Source organism: Myotis myotis, unplaced genomic scaffold (assembly GCF_014108235.1).
Source record: "Myotis myotis isolate mMyoMyo1 unplaced genomic scaffold, mMyoMyo1.p scaffold_m19_p_19, whole genome shotgun sequence".
NCBI classification, from domain to species: domain Eukaryota; kingdom Metazoa; phylum Chordata; class Mammalia; order Chiroptera; family Vespertilionidae; genus Myotis; species Myotis myotis.
In genome coordinates this window covers 14,253,522-14,275,411 of record NW_023416323.1, presented here as the reverse complement: position 1 = coordinate 14,275,411, position 21,890 = coordinate 14,253,522, and the positions used below count along the sequence as shown (strand labels likewise).

Sequence of the window (21,890 nt, the reverse complement as noted above, 5' to 3'; positions counted from 1 at the left end):
TTTGGCAGGAGAAGCACATGGGCCGTGCCCTCCCCAGCCCTCCCGATGAGTGCTGCCCACTGCCCACACAGGGACGCTGGTTACACAGAAGCACGCCAAGCCTGATCAGCAATTCTGGCTTTATTCCCAGTTGCCAGGGCTCCTTGTGACAGTGGGGCTTCCGTATAACAAGGCATCTTGGGCTGCTCTCCCATCTCCCTTGGAGTCACAGTCCTAGTCTTTTTATGAAGAAACATTCTCTCCACACGCAGCGCTCTGAGCTCTGGCAGAGGAGCTAGGGTGACTGTCATGCTCAAAGCACTTTGTAGAGGGATCCTGAGCTTGCAGAAGTTGCTTCCTGAACAGTGACCAGTCCTCCAGCTCCAAAGAGGGATGCCAACTCTCCGTCATCTCAGTGAAACAGCTCCTGTTTCGGCGAGTGAACGTAGCCCCAGAGCTCAGGGTCAGAGACCCTTCACCTGGGCACACCAGCAGCTCAACCCAATGGGCTGGATCCACCAGGTCCCACATCCCATCCCAGCCCTCATCTCAGCACGGCACAGGCAGGAAAGGTGAGGCACTTGGCGGGGTGCCCTGTTCCTGGCCGCCTGGGAGCCTGCAAGTAGTCACTTCACTGCCCCCACTTGGCCATAGCACACTGACCAGCCCGGAGCCAGGTAGCCACCCTCCAGTCCCAACAAGCATGGCACAGCTGCTGCCACACCCAGCTCCCCAGTCCCAGCAAAGCAGTCCTTTTTCCAAGTGGTGGCCAGGGCTCCGCTCAAGGAGGCGGTCAAACTGTTGGCTTCGGTAGGCTGTCCGGGCCCAGGAGGTGAGCGTGAGGGTGGTCCAGGATTTGAGGCCCGGGCCCCACCTGGCAGGTAGAGAAATCAATGTTCAGTTGGGTGACAGGGAAGGACAGGTGTACCCTCCAGCCTCCCAGGAAAGTACAGGTCAGAAGCTGACCACCGTGTGGTGATGCCCTGGCCCTTTGCCCAACTCCCTTAGGCAAGAGCCACGTGGTCCCAGCCTCCACTACCCAGACTTGAGTGAAAGGTAGAGACAAAGAGTCATGAGGCCTTGGAATTGAACCATCTGAGTGAAATCCTAGCTCAGCCACTGAGCAAGGATCCTGATCTGCTTCCAGTGGGTGAGCGCTGAGGGTCCCCAGGATCCCCATCTCCATGGCCAGCCCTGCCCTCTCCCCTAAGCACTGGGAACACAGCCCAAGTCACAGTGTGTCCTGAAAGCAAGTGAGTGAAACAAACCAGTGGACCAGATACCTTGAAATTGCTGTTATTCTTGACGAAGTGGGGGTAAAGGGAACCCCTTCACTTGGTTTCACCTGGTGGACACACTGGGTCTAAGGCCATGAAGCCTGTGTACTGGATAGAAACTTCCCTGGGTGTGCTGGGCCGTGAAGGCCCCAGGTCCTGGTGTTGAGGGCTGGTACCAGGCCTCACCTGAGTGGCAATGATGTATTTGATGCCGCCGGGGGTAGGATCCATGCCCAGTGCAGCTTTAAGCTCGTCTGAGAGCGGGCCAGGCTTCACGGGCAGCCCCTTCAGAAACCTGGGGAAAGGAAGGCAGGAGTGTTGTGTGCCCATCGACAGGAGCATGCAGACCAAAGACAGGAAGGGTGTGACTGACGATGGGTACAGGGTTTCTTTTGGGGTGATAAAAAATTCTCGAACCAAAAGAAGTGCTGGTTGCACAACAATGAATATACTTAATGCTATACACTTCAAAGTGTATTTCACCACACATAAAATGACCAAGGGCCAGGCTGGGGTCACCGTGAAGGGAGGGTTTCAGGAAACCTCCCTGAGGTTTTGGATTCACCCATGGCCCGTGGCTACTGCTCCACCCAGTGGGGTAACAACTTAAACGCCTCAGTTCGGGCATGAGTCCATCACTGTGTTCCTCTGCCCACCACCCACTGCGGTGACAAGGGCCATGAGTACAGAGCTTCTGATGAGGGCACCCCCGGCCTCCCAGGCCATCATGGCTGTCCCACTTGGTAAGGAAGTTAGTATTCTGGCCTCCCACCCACTAGCCACCAGTGCTGTCCCAATTATGGAGACAGGTAAACCGCCCCCCCTTTCCAGTACCTCTAACAGGAAGGTGTCCCCACGTTGAGAAGGGACCATTAAAATGGGTGCAAAGAAATCCAAATGCTCTGTCCCCACTGCGGGGCTGTAGCCACTGTCCACACAGGAGCCACGATGCCATGTGCGTGGGTGTGTCTGTCACGGGCTAAGGCATGTGATGGGAAGTTCCCAGTCACAGCAAGGCGCACTTGGTGACACACTGCCTGTGGTCCAAGGGGATCTACACTTCTTGCGGGACTCCCCGTTCAGCACCACAGCCTCAGGAGCAGCTGTCCCTGATCCCAATAGGAGACCCTGCTCCTCCCTCCACGGCTTCCCAAGTTGGGGGACCCACAACTCACTTGTCTCCGTTTGACTCAGGGGGAAAGCTGTGCCTCACGGCAGCCACAAATTCAGCCACAGTGTCGTCCAGAGTAAAGATCACCGCGTTGGGGCCTGCATCAAATGTATACGCCACCTGGAACCCATGCAGTCAACGTCACTATCTGGACAGTGGCTCTGCCTGGCCCAGACCCTCTAGACCAGCGGTCGCCAACCTTTCGGACCTCATGGACCACCAGTGGTCCTCGGGCCACCGGTTGGCGACCGCTGCTCTAGACTGCCCAGAGACCCAGGGCCTCCCACAGCACCCGCGAGGCCAACCCCGAGTAGAGCAGTGGCACTTCTGCTGGACAACTCAGAACTGAGGGCAAGGGAGCTCCCCAAACCAGTGCTTTAAAGTGCAGCCTGGGATCCCTCAGTGGGTCTTACAACCAAAATGAAACAGAGTGCGACGGAAACTATTGCTGCTCTGCACGCAAGAGCATGAAGCAGGTTCCGTGGCGCTCTGTCACCGACAAGCATGTGCTGGTTTTACTGAAGATCATGGCCTGAGGCCCACTCTGTGGGATTCTGGTGCTGCCCCGGCCCCACCTTGCCTTGGTCTGCCCATGGTGGGCATTGAAGCGGTGCACCAGGTGGATGATACGCCTGGAAGTGTCGTTGAGATAAGAGATGGGTGGGAAGGTGTCCAGGCAGGTGGCATGGAACTGGTTGCTGTCCTTCATGGTCAGCTCACCAAAGCCCTGGAAATTTCTCTCTTTGACATAGCGGATCATCTCTGCCATGCGCGCCGGCACCACCGCCTCAGCCCGGAACTGCAAGACACAGGTGCTTCCCAATGAGGTGCTGGCTGCTTCCCAGCACAGTGGCCTGCGGGTAGGGCCTCCCCCAGGCCCCAGCATTCATACATCCAGGAGAGCAGATGAGCTCAGTTGCAGAGGATGTGGGTGGAGCCTGGCATGTATCCTGACAAGCAGGTTGTTCCCTGGGGAGCTGACACCTGCCCCAGTGCCAGCCTTACCCTGAGCAGGGGGCTGGTCTCCACGCTGGTCTGCATGCCCACTGTGCTGCCAGTCAGCTTCTTCTCAGCGCTCACCTGTACCGAGGAGAGATGGCCTAGACCTCACACCCAGGCCCCAGCCCTAAACACCCACCCTGTCCTGTCCCTCCCCTCACTGGTACAGGCAGTAGGGTGGAGGCCAGCACCTCCTGACCATGGAGGCCTCCTGACTGGCAGAGATGACAGTCCTGAGAACAGCAGCATATAGATCAGCAACCCTCTTACTACATGGGCGTCATTCCTGAACGCCCTGTGAAGAACCATTTCATCACTCCCAGCTCAGCCCAAGAGGTCCCCGCACTCCACGGCTGTCTCACTCACCACAAGGATGAGGACTCGGAGTTCAGGCCAGTGTAATTCAGGGGCCACCTGCCGGGCAACGCTGTCCTTCCCATCAGCCTGCTCCCCCATCTGCCACTCCACGAAACCGCCGTATAGACTCCGGCAGGCGCTGCCTGAACCGCGGCGGGCCACTTCCGAAAGGTCACTCTCGACCCCATAGACTTGGGCCAGGGCATAGGCTGTAGGCACAGGAGGGAAGGTGGACAGGGGAGAGGGACTAAGATATGCTCAGCACCCTAGGAGAACGTGCCTTACAGGAAATTAAAAATTCTGAGATGACAGAATTTCAGCCACCAACTCTCACGGTTAGCATTCACCTACTCACCCATGTGGCCACCCACACGCTCACATACACTCAGCATTCCCAAAGGCGCGCTCTGGACATACAAAGACCCCTGGAGCCCGTGGAGCTGCAGTGGAGGGGAGCCACTCTTGGGGACCTGAACGACTGAGTGCCAAGGGGCCAAAGTTTCTCCAAGGAGTGGCACAAAATTGGGCTTTTAAGGGGTGCTGTTTGGGGCAGGAACCGAGGCACAGAGGCCTGAAAATGTACACGCTTGGAGTAGCTGGCATGCTGGGTGTGAAGGAGCAGGGCTGGGCCTGATCAAGGGTCTGATGCCAGGATGCACAGGGTCATAAGGCAAGAGCTCTGCCCAACACTGGCACCTCTCCCGGCTTGGCTCACCCACCCCCCGGCTCCTGAAGGTGCCGGGATACATAAGCCAAGCCAAGCCAGTAAGCATCATCCCTGGGGTTTTCATGGGCCACTGATCTCATTGGCTATGAGGACGGTGTGAGCCCACTGACCGCCACTGTGGTAACCAGCTTTGCCCCTAAGTAGGGAGATCCTACCAGAGAGTGAACCAACAGAGGTGAGCAAGACAGGATTTCATAGGAAGAAATGGATGCCCAATGAGGCAGTGGGAGAGTCTGGGGCCAGCTGCACCAGAAGGCAGCTGCACTCCTTGGAATTTTGTTACGTCCCTACTTTAGACGTAAGCCAGTTTGAGATGGCTTCTGTCACATACAACCTAGAGGGTCTGATGTATGGAACCCTCAGAAGACTTTAACGTTCAGATGTGTGAGACAACCAAGGCCTCAGCCTCTTGAGACGAGGGCTCCCCGAAAGCTGCAAGAGCATGAGTCTCCTGTGGGCACCCACCGAGGCAGGCATAGCCTGAAGCTGAGGAGGCCAGGCCTGCGGCTGTGGGGAAGTTGTTCACCGATGCGACGTGGACCTTGTAGTTGAGGCTGAGAGGCAGCGGGTCCTCCTCGTCACCACTCCTCCGCTTTCGGGCCAGACGGCGGACTGTGGGGAGGGGGAGATAGCCACTGGGCAGAGCTGCCCTGACCTGCTCCTGGCATCTCGCCTGCCAAGGGTCAGAGATACAGCTGACACCGGGCCTCTGCCTCAAATTTCTGCAGGCCTCCTTGTTCAAGAAAGCCCCAGACCTGGCTGTGCTAACAGGTGTCCCCAATCCCCGGGGGCTCTCGGAGCCAGGTGGGGAGGAAGCAGCGCCTGCTGTGCTCAGACTCCACCCAGAGTAAGGAAGAGAAGGAGGGGAAGGAACAGGCTGGAACTGGCCCCAACGTCCCAGGTGGGACCCCCACTCACTCTCCCTCAGGCAGGCCTGGATACGCGGCTGCCCTATGTCCTCTTCCCGGCCATTAAGCCAAATCCGGTCCTCAGTGAAGTCCTTGCTAATGACAGCTGTCGTAGTGGTTTTTAACTGGGAAAGAAAATGCAGGGCCACCTCAGGGGCAAAGCACCCCTTTTTGCTGAGGAGGCCTTTCCTGCCATGGCCTATCACTGTCACCCACTCAGGGGCAGGGACAGCCTTGCTGGAGAACAGGAGGTTGAGGCCAGACAGGAGGGGGTCAGACAGTGTGGTAGATAGGCTCAGCCCCAAGCCTGGTTTCCCTATACAGCAGCGGTTCTCAACCTGTGGGTCGCAACCCCTTTGGGGATCGAACGACCCTTTCACAGGGGTCGCCTAACACCATCGGAAAACACATATATAATTACACATTGTTTTTGTGGTTAATCACTATGCTTTAATTATGTTCAATTTGTAACAATGAAAATACATCCTGCATATCAGATATTTAGATGACGGTTCATAACAGTAGCAAAATTACAGTTATGAAGTAGCAACGAAAATAATTTTATGGTTGGGGGTCACCACAACATGAGGAGCTGTATTAAAGGGTCGCGGCATTAGGAAGGTTGAGAACCACTGCTACACAAGGTGAGGCTGATGCTTCCATCTCCCACAGCAGAGCCACTGGGCCGGGCACGAGTGTGAAGGGACAGATCCTCAGAGGAGACCTGGGGGTGCATGTGCGACGAGCATTCCTAACAGTGGAGCATGGAATGGACACTGTTCATGGACTGGGGATTTATTACTATCAATTATTAAACAAAAGGTTAGTAAATTTTTATTTTGGTGTTTATTGTCAGCCCATACTAACCTGGTCCTGGTGTAAAGTGACACTGAGGGAGGAGTTGATGGGCAGGATCAACTCCTCATCTCGCTTTCCCCCTGGAACAGACAACCCAAGGTAAGCTAATCAGTTTCCCAGCCCCGCAAACCAGGGCACTGTTGCCCCCACCCACCAAAGCCCCACTCCTCCCCACTAGTGCTCCCTTGTCACCCCCTCTCCCATACCACAGTTCCCCACACCCCTGGACCCTGCTCTCTCACTGTGTCCTCTTCCTGCTGTACCCACACCTGCAGGAAGCCCTCCTGGATTGCTACCCACTTCACTGTGCTCCAGGTCCCAGAGCAGAGCTGGAGGCTAACCATCTTTCTGCTTCATTTTTTTGTTTTATCGTCTTTCACCCATTGGACAAGTCACCCTGGAGTGCCTACTGGGTACTGAACGCTTGACTGGTAGGCTTTTGTCTTTTCCTCCCAAACAGGAGCAGCCTCAGTTACTGAAAATACCTCAAGTCTCCCTGCTCATACTCCCTGGAGACACCCAAAATCACCCCACTGCTGCTGAGCACTTCTACCTCCGTATCTTATGGCAAACAAAGTAAACCTTCTGGAAATTTCAAAACTCTTTGTTAAGCACACACAATGTGCTGCACTTTGGCTTGGGGGAATGGCAGAGTTACGGGAGGTAATAAGGATTCATACCCGGCAGGTGATCTTTGAGACCCAGAAAGAGTCCCCATCAATAAACCCAACTGATTTTTTATAAAAATACAAAAGCAATTCAGTGGAGGGACAGCATTTTTGGCAAAAGCTGCTGGAATAACTGGACATCCATCCATAGGTCACCGAATGAACCTCCACCCAAGTCTTATACCTTATACAAAAAATAACTCCAGATGGATCACAGACTTCAATTTAAATTGTAAACCTTTTAGGAGAAAATCTTCAGGTTGTAGGGCTAGGCAAAGAGGTCTTAGACTTGACACCAAAAGCATACATGGAATAACTAATACACTAAACTTCACCAAAATGCTTTAAACTTTGGCTGTTTGACAGAACTTGTTAGGAAGATGAAAAGATAAACTATAGAGTAAGAGGAAATATTTGCAAACCACGTATCCAACAAAGAATCAGTATCTAAAATATAAAATGAACTCTCAAAAACTCAATGGTAAAACGAACAATTCAATTAAAACATGGACAAAAGACATTAAGAGACATTTCATCAAATAGTATACAGAGATGGCAAATACGCCCATGAAAAGGTCAGCCAGCAGAAAAATGCACACTAAAACCACGATGTATCCCCTAAAACAAAAAACAGTGACATCACCAAATGCCAAAAAACAATGTAAAATGGTACAGCCACTCGGAAAAACAATTTAACAGTTTCTTTTTTAAAGAAAACAACTAAACATGCAACTATGACCCAGCAATGGCACTCCTGGGCATTTACCCTAGAACAGCGGTTCTCAACCTGAGGGTTGCAACCCCTTTGGGGATCGAACGACCCTTTCACAGGGGTCGCCTAAGACCATGGGAAAACACATATATAATTACATATTGTTTTTGTGATTAATCACTATGCTTTAATTATGTTCAATTTGTAATGAAAATACATCCTGCATATCAGAGATTTCCATTACGATTCATAACAGTAGCAAAATTACAGTTATGAAGTAGCAACGAAAATAATTTTATGGTTGGGGATCACCACAACATGAGGAACTGTATTAAAGGGTCGCGGCATTAGGAAGGTTGAGAACCGCTGCCCTAGAAGAATGAAAACTGATGTTCTCACAAAAATCCATACAAGCAGCTTATAGCAGCTCTATTCCTAACAGACTAAAGCTGGAAGCAACCCAGCTGCCTTCCAAAGGGTGTAGGACCTGTGGCCGGGCCGCACCAGGGGGCAGGACTCAGCACTAAAGGAGCAAAGCACTGATGCCACTACCATGAGCCTCCAGAGATTACAGTGGGTGAAGTGGGCCAGTTCCAAAACGCTACGTGCTGCGTCCATTGTTCATTGATGAAGTATTCTTGAAAAGAGAACATGCTAGAAATGCAGAGCAGATCCCAGGTGGCTGGGGTGGGCGTGACCGTGGGAGCTGAGTTCCATCTTAGGGATGGACATCTTGTGTGGACCATGTCCATCAAGTGTCCCGGGCCCCGAGAAGATATACGTCCTATGTGGGCTGTGTCCCCACCTCTGCGGGTATGGACGTCCCGTGTGGCCAGTCCCGGAGTGGATCCGGGGCATCGCATGCCGCACCACCGGGCCGGGTGGGCCGCTGGAGTGAGTGCTCACAACTGTATATGGACCTCCAACCGCGTTATCACCTCCTCCACCGCCCACCCGCGCCGGGCTGGAGGTCCCCACGCGCGCACCCTCGGCCCGCGCACTCACAGTACTTGATGACCGCGATGTTGACCGGCGCGGTGCAGGTCACCGCCAGGTACGGCTTCTCCGAGGCCATGGCCGAGGAACACTAGCGACCCCAGCCCACAGCCGCCAGGCTTCGGAACCCGCGCCCCAGCAGGCCTCACCATTGGCCCACGCGGTCCCAGCTGTTCGCACGTTGTCCAATCAATGGCGGGTTCTTCCCCACGCTCCACCTCTCAGCCAATAAGCGGGATCGAACGATGGACTGCTGAGGCTGAGCCCGCCCCTCTGTCCCCGGCGTGCGTGCTCGGGCTCTGCGTAAGCACAGAGCGTGCCCAGGCGTGGAACCTCCGGTGATGCGCGGTCGCGCAGGCGCGGGGCTTGCGCAAGCGCAGAGCGGCGGACTTCTAGGAGCGCTGCGGATCCAGCGGTCAGACCTCCCCGGTGGGCGGCTGAGCAGGTTCCGTCCAAGGGGTTCTCCTGGATGAGAGGAGGCTGAGTGGGGCGCGGGAGCAGCTCGGGTCGAAAGGCTGTGGTGACCATGCCAGAGTGCCCCCGGCTCCCCAGCACAGTATCTCGCAAGGCCTCCCCCGCTCCCCCGGGATTTCGGGCCCGCCACCCAGTCCGCCCTGCCGCCTGGGGTCTCCTGGCGCCCCGCCGCCCGGGGTCCCGCCGCCCACGCTTCCTCACTGGCCCTGTCATCTGGGGGTCCCACGAGCTCCGCATTCTGACCTGTGCCGCTGGGTGGCAGCTGCTAAGCATGAGAGATAAGCGCTTTCAAAGCCCACTCTCTCTTTTTTTATTTATTTATTTTTATTGCTTAAAGTATTACAAAGGGTATTACGTAGGTGTCCTTTTTTTCCCCCCGCCCTTGACAATCCCCTGGCCTCCCCTACCCCCCAGTGTCTTATGTCCATTGGTTATGCTTATATGCATGCATACAAGTCCTTCGGTTGATCTCTTACCCCCCTCCCTCCTGCCCCCCCAACCCTCCCCGGCCTTCCTGCTGCAGTTTGACAATCTGTTTGAGGCAGCTCTGCCTCTGTATCTATTATTGTTCAAAAGTTTATAATGGTCTCTATTATCCATGAATGAGTGAGATCATGTGGTATTTTTCCTTCATTGACTGGCTTATTTCACTTAGCATAATGCTCTCCAGTTCCATCTCTCTCTTTTTTTAAATCCTACCTCAAGGATGTGTGTGAGGGTTTTTTAAATCCACACACGCGCGCGCGCGCGCGCGTGCACACACACACACACACACACACACACACATTTAATTGATTTCAGAGAGGAAGGATGAGGGAGAGAAACATCTATGTGAGAGAGAAACGATTGGTTGCCTCCCAAACACACCCAGACCAGGGATGGAACCGCAACCTAGGTGTGTGCCCTGACGGGATCCGCGGGCCCTTCTGTGCCCGGACAATGCTCCAACCAGCGGAGCCACGCCGGCCAGGGCCCCGCTCTCCTTTTTTAAGCTCCATATAAGCAAGGATTACTTTTTTAGGGGTTGAAATGGGTTGCCACATAAACACGTACATGGGCTTTTCCCTTGTGGTATAATACACATAAAGCTCGTCAGTTTAACCACTTTAAGTACACAGTTCTGTGGTATTAAGTAAATTCCCACTGACATGTGACCATCACCACTATCCATCTCCAGAACTTTTTCATCATTCTAAACTGAAACTCCTTACCCATTGAACAGTAGTAACCCCATTTTTCTCTTCCCTTTATAAAAATTTATTTTTAGCTTTAAAATGGTTCAGACTGCAGTCAAGATATTAAGAGAATTAAGAGTAACACAAAGTTCAAAACAACTATGAGGTACCATCTCACACCTGTCAGAATGGCTATCATCAACAAATCCACAAACGACAAGTGCTGGAGAGGATGTGGAGAAAAAGGAACACTCGTGCACTGCTGGTGGGAATGCAGACTGGTGCAGCCACTATGGAGGACAGTATGGAGTTTCCTCAAAAAACTAAAAATGGAACTCCCATTTGACCCTGTGATCCCAGTCCTAGGAATATATCCCAAGAAACCAGAAACACCAATCAGAAAGGATATATGCATCCCTATGTTCATAGCAGCACAATTCACCATAGCTAAGATCTGGAAACAGCCTAAGTACCCATTAGCAGATGAATGGATTAGAAAACTGTGGTACATCTACACGATGGAATACTATGCTGCTGTAAAAAAGAAGGAACTCTTACCATTTGCAACGGCATGGATGGAACTGGAGAGCATAATGCTAAGTGAAATAAGCCAGTCAATGAAGGAAAAATACCACATGATCTCACTCATTCATGGATAATAGAGACCATTATAAAATGATGAACAAAAATAGATACAGAGGCAGAGCAACATTGAACAGACTGTCAAACTACAGTGGGAAGGCCAGGGAGGGTTGGGGGCGTGGGTAAGAGATCAACCGAAGGACTTGTATGCATGCATATAAGCATAACCAATGGACACAAGACACTGGGGGGTAGGGGAGGCCAGGGGAAGGTCAAGGGGAGAAAAAAAAAAAAAGGAGACATATGTAATACTCTTTGTAATACTTTAAGCAATAAAACAAACAAAAAAAGAGTAATACAACATCTCCCACCCTGGGCCCTATTACAGTGTCTTTGTGTATCTTTCTCCCAATATTTTATGCAAAATACAGGTACACCTTGGAGATGTTACAGGTTCGGTTCCAGACCACTGCAATAAGGTGAGTCACAGGAATTTTTTGGTTTCCCAGTACATATGAGAGTTATGTTTATACTATACTGTAGTCTATTAAGTATGCAATAATAGCATTATGGCCAGAAAAACTACATATCTTTTTAAAATAAGATTTTAATTTTTCAATTACAGTTGACATACAGTATTGTATTAGTTTCAGATGTACAATATAGTGATTAGATATTTAACTTGTGGACGAAGGGGGCCACATGCTGACCTGACAAGGCTTAGGTGAGGCCTGCATGGCGGTCTTGCAAACTCAGAGACCTAAAGTAACCACAAAGGATGGTATGAAATTAAAGTTTGACTAAAAGCAGTTATGGTGGGCAGCTACATCCTAGACCTGTATCTTCACTGACAAGGTCAACCTTCACCTTAACTGAGCCTATCTGTCTTTTTTGCATCTATGACAACATACCCTTGAAATGTCTGGGTAACTTGTAACTTCCCTTTGTCTGGAGCCCCTGGGGCACACCGAAATGTGCTGGGCCCCAGGACAAGTACCACAAATTCCTTCATTATCATGTTAATTGATCCTGCATCCACCTAAGTATGTGTCCATCATTTTACTTTTTAGCCAATCCCAGGGTTTCCCCTGCTTTGCTTTATCCCTCCTCCTTAATCTATCACCAATGAATTTCATATAACCCACCTATGTCCCTCCTTTGACTGCAATGTGTAAATACAAATGTAACCCCGCCATTCTCTGGAGCACTATCTCAATTCGTTGAGGTTCTGCTTCCCGGCATATGTCTACAGTTTGGCTCAAATAAACTCACAAAAATTCTTTACAGGTTTCAATGGTTTTTTTTACGTTAACATGTGCATGTGCAAGTATTTCTTTTTTTAAAAAAAATCTTTATTGTTGAAAGTATTACATATGTCCCCTTTTTTCTCCCATTGACCCCTTATAGCCTACCCTGCCCCAGGCCTCCACCACCCTATTATCTGCATCCATGGGTTATGCATATATGCATAAAAGTTCTTTGGTTGGTCTCTTCTCACCATTCCACCCTTCCCCACCTTCCCTCTGAGATTCGACAGTCTGTTCCATGTTTCTGTCTCTGGATCTGTTTTGTTCAACAGTTTATTTTGTTCATTAGATTCTACATTTGAGTGAGATCATGTGATACTTATCTTTCTCTGACTGGCTTGTTTCACTTAGTATAATGCTCTCCAGGTGCAAGTATTTCTATAGGAGAAATTCCTGGACTTGGAATCGCTGGGCCAAGTGGAATGTGCCGGACGTAATTTTGACAGCTGTGGGCAAGTTGCCACTGGAAATTGAATGTATTGTTGAAGTCTAGTGTGCATACTGTGCCAGCACAGTGGCTCACCCATCAGTATGATGGGTGAACAGTGGTATCTCACTGTTGTTTACACTTGTATTTCAGATGATTATTATAAGTTTTTCTTGCAACCACTTTTCTGTTTAATGCAAAGCCTCTCAAATTTATTTTGAAGAATTAATGGTTGATTGCTTTGGACAATAGTCATGGTGTATTCTCTGAGCTACGGAGGAAAGGGTTGAAAACAAGTCACCCGTGAACCCCAGTAATTTATGTTCTGCTGTGATAGTGATGGGAGGGAGAGCACAGATATTTATTAAGCATCTATTTTGTGCCAGATACTATGCGAGGTGTTAGACCTCCGTTATATGGGCAACTTTTCTGTTTCACTGTTATAATCAGTTTATAATCAAAGTATCAGAAGATGGGGCCTTTGGGGGTGGTGATTAGGCAGAGCCTTCATGAATGGGATTAGTGTCCTTGTAAAAGAGCCCAGAGAACATTATCGCCCCCTCCACCGTGCAAGGACACAGCAAGAAGACAGCCATCTGTGAACCAGGAATCCGGCTGTCACTATACACTGAATCTGCCAGCACCTTGATCTCAGACTTCCAGCCTCCAGAACAGAGAGAAATCAATGGTTGTTTAAACCCCCAATCTAGGGTATTTTTTGTTCTAGCAGCCAGACTAGACTATTATATATCCACTAGAGGCCCGATGCACAAAATTCGTGCATGGGTAGGGCCCCTAGGCCTGGCTGGCGATCAGTCCCGATCTGTGGGGCGACTGGCGGGGCGAGTGGGGTGGGCCCCCACTGGCAGCCACCTTGGCTGGCTGGGGCCTGTGGGCTGGGGGCAGCTCCTGCTTTGAGTATCTGCCCCCTGGTGGTCACTGTGCATTATAGCGACCGGTTGTTCCACTGTTGGTTGATTTGCATGTTAGGCTTTTATTATATAAGATGATTTAAAAAGTTAATTACTGCCCTAGTGGTGTGGCTCAGTAGATAGAGCGTCGGCCTGCGGACTGAAGGGTCCCAGGTTTGATTCCGGTCAAGGGCATGTATCTTGGTTGCAGGCACATCCCCAGTGGGGGGTGTGCAGGAGGCAGCTGATTGATGTTTTTCTCTCTCATAGATGTTTCTAACTATCCCTCTCCCTTCCTCTCTTTAAAAAAATCAATAAAATGTATTTTAAAAAAATAAATAAAAGGCACACTTTCTGATCCTCTGGAGACTGTGTACCTGTTTACAAACTGTTCACCTGAATAAAGTCTCTCCTTTAAAAAATAAAAATAAACAATAAAAAGTTAATTACTGCCCAGTGGATGAGCATTGACCTGTGAATCAGGAGATCATGGTCCAATTCCCAATCCAAGGTTGCAAGCTCATTCCCCAGTAAGGGTTGTGCAGGAGGCAACCATTCAATGTCTCACTCTCACATCATTGTTTCTCTCTCTCTCTCTCTCCCCCTTCCTCTCTCTCTAAAAATCCATTCTAAAAAGTCAATTAAACAGACTGTTCCAGTCTGTTCCTCACCAGACCTGAACCTCACCTGCTCTCCTCCAGGTTCCACTTGTCAAAGGCAACCACTTTTAAGTCTTTTATTTTCTTCCATGTTTTTAAATGATCTGTGTATTTTTTAAAAAAATATTTTTATTGATTTCAGAGAGGAAGAGAGAGATAGAAACATCAGGATGAGAGAAAATCATCGATTGGCTGCCTCCTGCACTCCCCGCACTGGGGATCAAGCCTACAATCTGGGCATGTGCCCTGACTGGGAATCAAACCATGACCTCCTGGTTCATAGGTTGACAACCACTGAGCCACACTGGCTGGGCTAACCTGGTTTCTTTTTTTTGTTTCTCTCTTTTTTCCTTCCTTCCTTCCTTCCTTCCTTCCTTCACATCCTTTAGCATTTCACATTTGCCTAACTTATAAGTGTCCATGTGTCCAAGTCATGGTTCTATAATGATTAAAGCATGATATGTCAGGTTATTTGAATATAATTATTTTTTTTAATAATCCTCACCTGAGAATAGTTTTTCCATTGATTTCTAGAGAGAGTGGAAGAGAGAGGGAAAGACAGAGAAATATCAGTGTGAGAGAAACACATAAATTGGTTGGTTACCTCCTGCGTGTGCCCCGGCCAGGGCCCAGGCTGGGGAGGAGCCTGCAACCAAGGTACGTGCCCTTGACTGGAATCAAGCCCAAGACCCTTCAGTCCACAGGCCAGTGCTCTATCCACTGAGCCAAACCGGCTAGAGCTGCTACTTTTTAAAACATCCTCACTTGAGGATATGTTTTTATTGATTTTCAGAGCAAGAGGAAGAGAGAGAGAGAGAGAGAGAGAGAGAGAGAGAGAGAGAGAGAGAGAGAGAGAGAGAGAGAGAGATGAGAGAGAAACATTGATGTGAGAAACATCTATCATTTGCCTCCAGTACAGACCCCGACTGGGGATTGAACTCACAACCTAGGTATGTGCCCTGACTGGAAATTGAACCCCAACCTTCTGGTGTATGGGACGAAGCTCCAACCAACTGAGCCACCCAGGCAGGGCTGAATGTAATTACTTTTTGAAGTAATTGTGATCACAAAACATCATTTTACATGAGGAGTTGTACATTATTGAAATTACTCAAATGATGTATTTTTGTTGTTGTTAATCCTCACTTGAGGATATTTTGGGGGTTGGGGGTGAGGAAGAAGAAAAGAATAATAGGAAAGAAGAAAGCATTGACCTAAACTAATCACTACATGAATTACTTTGTAGCTCTTATTATGAGAAATCCTCATTTGGGGTGCCAAAGGGCAGCTGTACTCTGAAAAAACAGTATTTTGTTATTTTTCAGTAGTCAGTAATCAACCAGTAAATAATATTTTTGATACTTGCAATTGTTACATATAGAGTATTTTTGTTAAAGGTGAATTAGGCCCTGGCTGGATAGCTCAGTTGGTTAGAATGTCTTCCTGATACACCATGGTGGCAGGTTCAGTCCCATTAGGACACATACAAGAATCAACCAATGAATGCATAAATAAGTGGAACAACAAATCAATCTCTCTCTCTCTCTCTCTCTCTCTCTCTCTCTCAAAAATCAATTTAATAGCTCTACCTGGTTTGGCTCAATGGATAGAGCATCGGCCTGCAGACTGAATGGTCCCAGGTTCTATTCCAGTGAAGGGCATGTGCCCGGGTTGCGGGCTTGATCCCCAGCAGGGGGCGTGCAGGAGGCAGCCAATCAATGATTCTTGCAGGGCCCAGTGCAAATTGAAAATGTGGGTCCCTTGTTCCAAAAAGCATGAAGAATTCCAAGATGACAATAGCAGAGTGCTCACCCAAGCACAGCGGGTCCTCTGCATGGCCTGTCGCATTAAGGAAGAGACTCGAAGAATCTGTTTCTGCCAGTACCTTGGCCTGAGGCCCAACCTTGTCTGTTTGCATAGTCCCTCCTCCTCTCTTGAAATTCCTCACGTTTTTCAGTACTCCAGGTGCTCCTTCCTTCCACTTGTAGATTCCATTCATAGCTACCTGTCTGCTTCTTGGAGGAAGGGAGGCTGGAGTTGGAACCCCTGCTCTGCCATTGGCCAGTGAGCCTGTCGCAGGCCTAGCCTCTGAGCACAACCGTTTCCAACTGAACCCTTTCTCTTGGGAGCCTGTTAGGAGGTGACAGGCTTGGCAGGGAGCAAGCACTCAGCAAATGTCAATTGTCTCCCTTTTCTCTCCGTTAGAGAAAGAGCCGTAGAAGAGAGGACTTTATTTCTGGATTTTTAAATTCCTTCTTTATTCTGCTTAGGAATTAGTCTTGGGTACGCATGTTGGGTGTGGAATTGATGTTCTAGTCAGAGCCTCCAGGGAGCCTCTGAGACAGGGTGGGGCAGCCAGAAGGCTGGGGTGCCGGCCCTCATGCCTGGGCAGCTGAACCCCTGGAGGAGCTGCTGGAGAAGGAGGGCGGGCTAGACCACAGGCTTCTAAGTCTGCTCCAGGGAAGGCAAGCAATGGCTGCTGCTTGGGGAAAATCAAGGAGCCCATCACATCAGAGTCCACCACCCTCTGAAAGAGTTGCTGTCCCTCGTAGGAGAGAGGCGCCAGAAGGATGCCTGAGTCTGGGGAAGGCTGCTGGGTTCAAGTCCCAATCCAGCCACTGTAGCAGGAAAACCCTGGGCACGTCAGTTCACCTCCCGTGCTAGCGGGAGGACTGTCTCATTTTTGAAGTAAGATTAAATGGTTCTGAAAGGAAGCTCTTATTGCCTGGTTTATATCCCCTGAAAATCCATGTGTTGAAGTCCTAACCCCCAGGACCTCAGAATGTGACTATGTTGGAGACAGGGTCTTTAAAGGGGTCATTAAGTTAAAAATGAGGTCAGTAGGATGGGTTCTAATGCAACATGAGGGGAGAAATAAAGACAGACAGGCACGGGGGATGACCATGTGAGGACACAGGAAGAGGACAGCTGTCTACAAGGCAAGGAGAGGCCTCAGGAGAAGCCAGCAGACGTGCACACTTAACTATAGGCAGTGACAGGGATCCTTTGTGCATCTCCACCTGCCTCAGGTGGCCCCTCAGCACCCCTGCTCGCATGTATTCTGGCGAATCATCAGGTGCCTTCCAGCTGCCTGCCAGCATCCAGCTGCTGATCTTCCCTTGAAGGTTTGTGGTTCCAGTAGAAACGGCTGAAGCAGAGTGCAGAAGGCTGCACGTTTATTGAGCACCTATTGTGTGCCTGGTGTTTCACTGGGCAGGTTGCCTGTTACTTGGGCTCCTAGTCCAGCTGTTAGTGAGTGGACATCACACCTTGCTCAGGAGAAATCCTTTCTAAATCCACCTTTGGAGCTACTGCTCTGCCGCTGCCCTCTGATCTCCTTCTTTCCTTTCTCCTGTGCTGTTTTCTGTCTTGTTTCTCAAACCCTGGTCAGCTCTATAACATTTTGAGCACTTCCTGTTCCTTACACTTCCTTCCAGTCCTATTTTCCTTCTGTTTATTACACCTTCTCTTCTCTTCTCTTCTCTTCTCTTCTCTTCTCTTCTCTTCTCTTCTCTTCTCTTCTCTTCGCTTAACCCAGCGGTTCTCAACCTGTGGGTCGCCAACCTGTGGGTCGCGACCCCTTTGGGGGTCGAATGACCTTTTCACAGGGTTCGCCTAAGACCATCGGAAAACACATATATAATTACATATTGTTTTTGTGATTAATCACTATGCTTTAATTATGTTCAATTTGTAACAATGAAAATACATCCTGCATATCAGATATTTATATTACGATTCGTAACAGTAGCAAAATTATAGTTATGAAGTAGCAACGAAAATGATTTTATGGTTGGGGGTCACCACAACATGAGGAACTGTATTAAAGGGTCGTGGCATTAGGAAGGTTGAAAACCACTGTCTTAACCGGTGGGTGAAAGAGAACCAGCTTCCCACCCTTGAATTCCAGAGCTCCACATGCTTTCTTCCAGGTCCAGGTAGCCACCCTTCCTGCACATCCTGGCGGCCCTCGTCCTGGCCCCCATGTGGAGCACTGTCTGCCGTCCTGGTCTGGCACCCTAGTTCTGCTTCCCAAGTGAAAGGAAAGCTCGGACTTTCTCACTGGGCAGCGAAGATGACAGCCTCTGGATCCAGAGAGCTTTAAATCCCAGCTCTGCCACTGACCTGCTTAACCTCTGTACCTCAGCTTCCGCACCTGTAGGAGAGGGATAAAGCCTTAGAAGGGTCATGCCAGTGTCACGCCCGGGGCAATCCACAGTAAAGGTTGGTTATTATGGTCCCCCAAGAAGCTCTGGGTGCCTTTCAGAAGAAACAGAATGTTCATGTGGTTAAATCAATGAGTAACTCACATGCTTCTCTAGCTTCCAGTTTTCTAAAACGAGGGCTCCAAACATGCCACCGCTGACTGTACACACGTGGCGAGGAAACTGGCCAGCTGGGCCGGCCGGCTGGCACCACCACCCTGCACTTGCCCAGGCGTCCTTCTGCCCGAGTCACTCACCACGGAAAGTATTTTCTTCATAAGAGGACGTGCACTCAGTTCACCCGCCTTCAAGCTGGTGCGCCCATTGTCCTGCACACAGCCCGTCTGGGCAAATGGACCCAGGGCTGGTTCATGTGGCCCCGTGAGCAGGAGGCTTGCTTGCCCTGCCTCCTGGGGTTCACTGTGGCCATTAAGTCTGCACTAAAGAGAGATTTCTTTTTTTTTTTTTTAAAATATATTTTATTGGTTTTTTTACAGAGAGGAAGGGAGAGAGATAGTTAGAAACATCGATGAGAGAGAAACATCGATCAGCTGCCTCCTGCACATCTCCCACTGGGGATGTGCCCGCAACCCAAGTACATGCCCTTGACCGGAATCAAACCTGGGACCCTTCAGTCCGCAGGCCGACGCTCTATCCACCGAGCCAAACCGGTGTCGGCTAAAGAGAGATTTCTTATCAAGGCTGAGAGGAAGCCACGATTGTGAGATTAGCCCCAGAGATGGGTTAAGGGGAAAAAGTTTGATTTAGACTGAGCCTTGCGTGTTCCCTGTTTAGTATCCTTTATTCCCTTGATGTTTTCTGAGTGAGTACCCTGGATCAGATACAGGTTGGGCGTGGGGGGGGTACAGAGGTTGCTACCATATGGTGGGGGTTTGTGGGAGAAACTGGCCTTGTGCTCAATGCCAAGGTCGGAAGCAGGTTGCAGAGCTGATCTGGAGGTACAGGGTAAAGGACGAATCAAAGATGGAAATTGTGAGAGTGTGAACTAAGGTGAGAACGCTGGGGATCGAGGTGAAGAGGCTGGTCTGAAAGACTCGGGTGAAGTGACTGACATGGGTGTGGGGATGTGGGGCTCCCAGCAGCGAGTGTGGGACCGTTCTCCCGCTGATGCAGTGGGGCTGCGATGAAGTCGCATGGCCTCAGGGATTCATTCCCAGAGTTCGTGGACAAAGCAGAATACACACATGGCGTCACCCCTAAGAACCCTTAAAGTCACCCGTGAGGTAGAGCGCAGACCCTCTCTCAAGCTTTTCTCCCAGCACTGGGGTGGGCGGCTGTTTGGCACCAGTGGGTTCATGCCCACATATTAACAGCCCCACGTGGAATAGTGATGAGTCTCAAGCTCTGTGTCTCACTCTTCAAAATTACTGAGGACTGCCCTGGCCTGTATGGCTCAGTTGGTTGGGTGTCATCCCTTCCACCCAAAAGGTTGCTGGCTCTATTCCAGTCAGGGCACATGCCCAGGTTGCCAGCTTGATCCTCAGTAGGTGGTGTGCAGGATCGATCAATGTCTCTCCTCCCTTCCTCTCTCTCTAAAAATCAATAAAAAAATCTTTTAAAAATTAGGACCCTAAAGAGCTATTATTTATGCGGGGTGCAACTATCTGATATTTACCCATATTAGAAATTAAAACTGATACTTTTTAATTTTATTTTAAAATATATTTTTATTGATTTTGGAGAGGAGGGGAGAGAGAGAGAGAGAGAGAGATAGGAACATCAAGGATGAGAGAATCATTGATCGGCTGCCTCCTGCATGCCCCACCACAGGATTGAGCCCGCAACCCAGGCATTTGCCCTGACTGGGAATCAAACCGTGATCTCGCTAGTTCATAGGTCGACGTTCAACCACTGAGCCACGCCGGCCGGGCAATTGATAATTTTTAAAAGATTTATTAAATTTATTTAAAATCATCATTAAGGAACCCATCACATGTTAACATTTTTGTGAAAAATAGCTACTTTCTGAAACAAAGTTTCCAGATGTTGAGTGGCCTTGTTTACATTTTTGAGAATCTCCTTAGTGTCTGCCTCTATGGCGACAGCAGCTGGGCTCTCCTGCCGGCCTCTGCCTTGTGCTGCTTTGGTGGGTGCAGAGGAGCCCCCGCTGCTTTTGCACTTTTGATATGTGTGCCAAACAGTGAGAAGTCTCCTTCAGCGTAGCCTAAGGGGTCTGAGGATCCCTGTGAGGTCTGCTGGCATAGGGGTGCTGGTTCTGTGAGGGGGGAGGAGGTGATGGGACCGCGGGACAGCAGGCCACGCCTCACCCACGTGTGCCACGCCCACCCACGGGAGGGTCCTGGGAGACAGCAGGCCATCCTGGCTCCATTCTCAGTGAAGGAATAGCAGCAGGATCAGGCTCATGACTGTCCTCACTCTCAGCCTTTTCTTTCTGGCCAATTCAAAAACAGTTGCAATTCAGAAGGTGAATAGGCAGATTTCACAGATTTCACCTGTGATCCCATGACCACCCTTACGCCTCTCCTCTGAGTTACCATAAAGGTGTCACTTGTGTCCTGGGCCCCAGGCCTGTTCCCGGGGGAAGGAAATGGGTGCTGGTGTTTTGAACTGGATAAGCAAAACTGAAATGATTAATGGCCAGTTACAGTTGATCCTGACAGGGAAAACCAAGGAGAGAAAACAAGAGGTGCCCTGAGGGACAGGTGACGAGTGCTCCAGTGCCGGGCCAGCCGGGGGAGTGCTGACTGTAACATCGGGGGGGAGAAGGGGCCTCCAACTTCTCTACTCGATACCCAAAGATGGTACACCCACACCTAACAGGAGGGACATGGTTTGAATTCCTGCCCCTCGCCGCTCTCGCCCTGCACACCATCCATACTTTAACTCTGTCTAGGGCAGTGGTTCTCAACCTTCTGGCCCCTTAAATACGGTTCCTCATGTTGTCACCCAACCATAAAATTATTTTCGTTGCTACTTCATAACTGTCATGTTGCTACTGTTATGAATCGTAATGTAAATATCTGATATGCAGGATGGTCTTAGGCAACCCTTGTGAAAGGGTCGTGCAACCGCCAAAGGGGTCGCGACCCACAGGTTGAGAACCGCTGGTCTAGGGCTCTACTGGCACCTGTGGATGCCCTGACAGGTGCCACGCTAGCTTTCAGGCAGCTCATGGGCTGGAGCGGGGCAGCTGGAGGGGAGAGTTACTTCAGCCAGAACTTGGTGATCAAGAAATCGATTCTGCCCTAGCTAGTTTGGCTCAGTGGATAGAGCGTTGGCCTATGGACTGAAGGGTCCCGGGTTCGATTCTGGTCAAGTGCATATGCCTGGGTTGTGGGCTCAATCCCCAGTAGGGGGCGTGCAGGAGGCAGCCGATCAATGATTCTCTCATTGATTTTTCTGTCTCTCCCTCTCCCTTACTCTCTGACATCAACAAAAATATATTTTAAAAGAGAAAAAGAAATGGATTCTAAGAGGAGTTGAGATATAGGGTTTGTCTACAGGTAAAGTTAGCAG

At 50.0% G+C, this 21,890-nt stretch overlaps 1 protein-coding gene across 1 annotated transcript; it reads right to left on the bottom strand.

The window, feature by feature from the left end:
* Positions 1–100: 100 nt before the first annotated feature.
* On the bottom strand, positions 101–8,824 carry MVD (mevalonate diphosphate decarboxylase). Its single transcript, XM_036346272.1, has 10 exons — positions 8,662–8,824; positions 6,286–6,356; positions 5,429–5,543; positions 4,976–5,122; positions 3,793–3,992; positions 3,433–3,507; positions 3,008–3,226; positions 2,432–2,547; positions 1,443–1,551; positions 101–853 (listed from the first exon to the last, which is right to left on the bottom strand). The coding sequence occupies exons 1-10, from the start codon at positions 8,729–8,731 to the stop codon at positions 773–775; spliced, it is 1,203 nt and encodes a 400-aa protein (XP_036202165.1). The 5' UTR covers positions 8,732–8,824; the 3' UTR covers positions 101–772.
* Between the last annotated feature and the right edge of the window lie 13,066 nt (positions 8,825–21,890).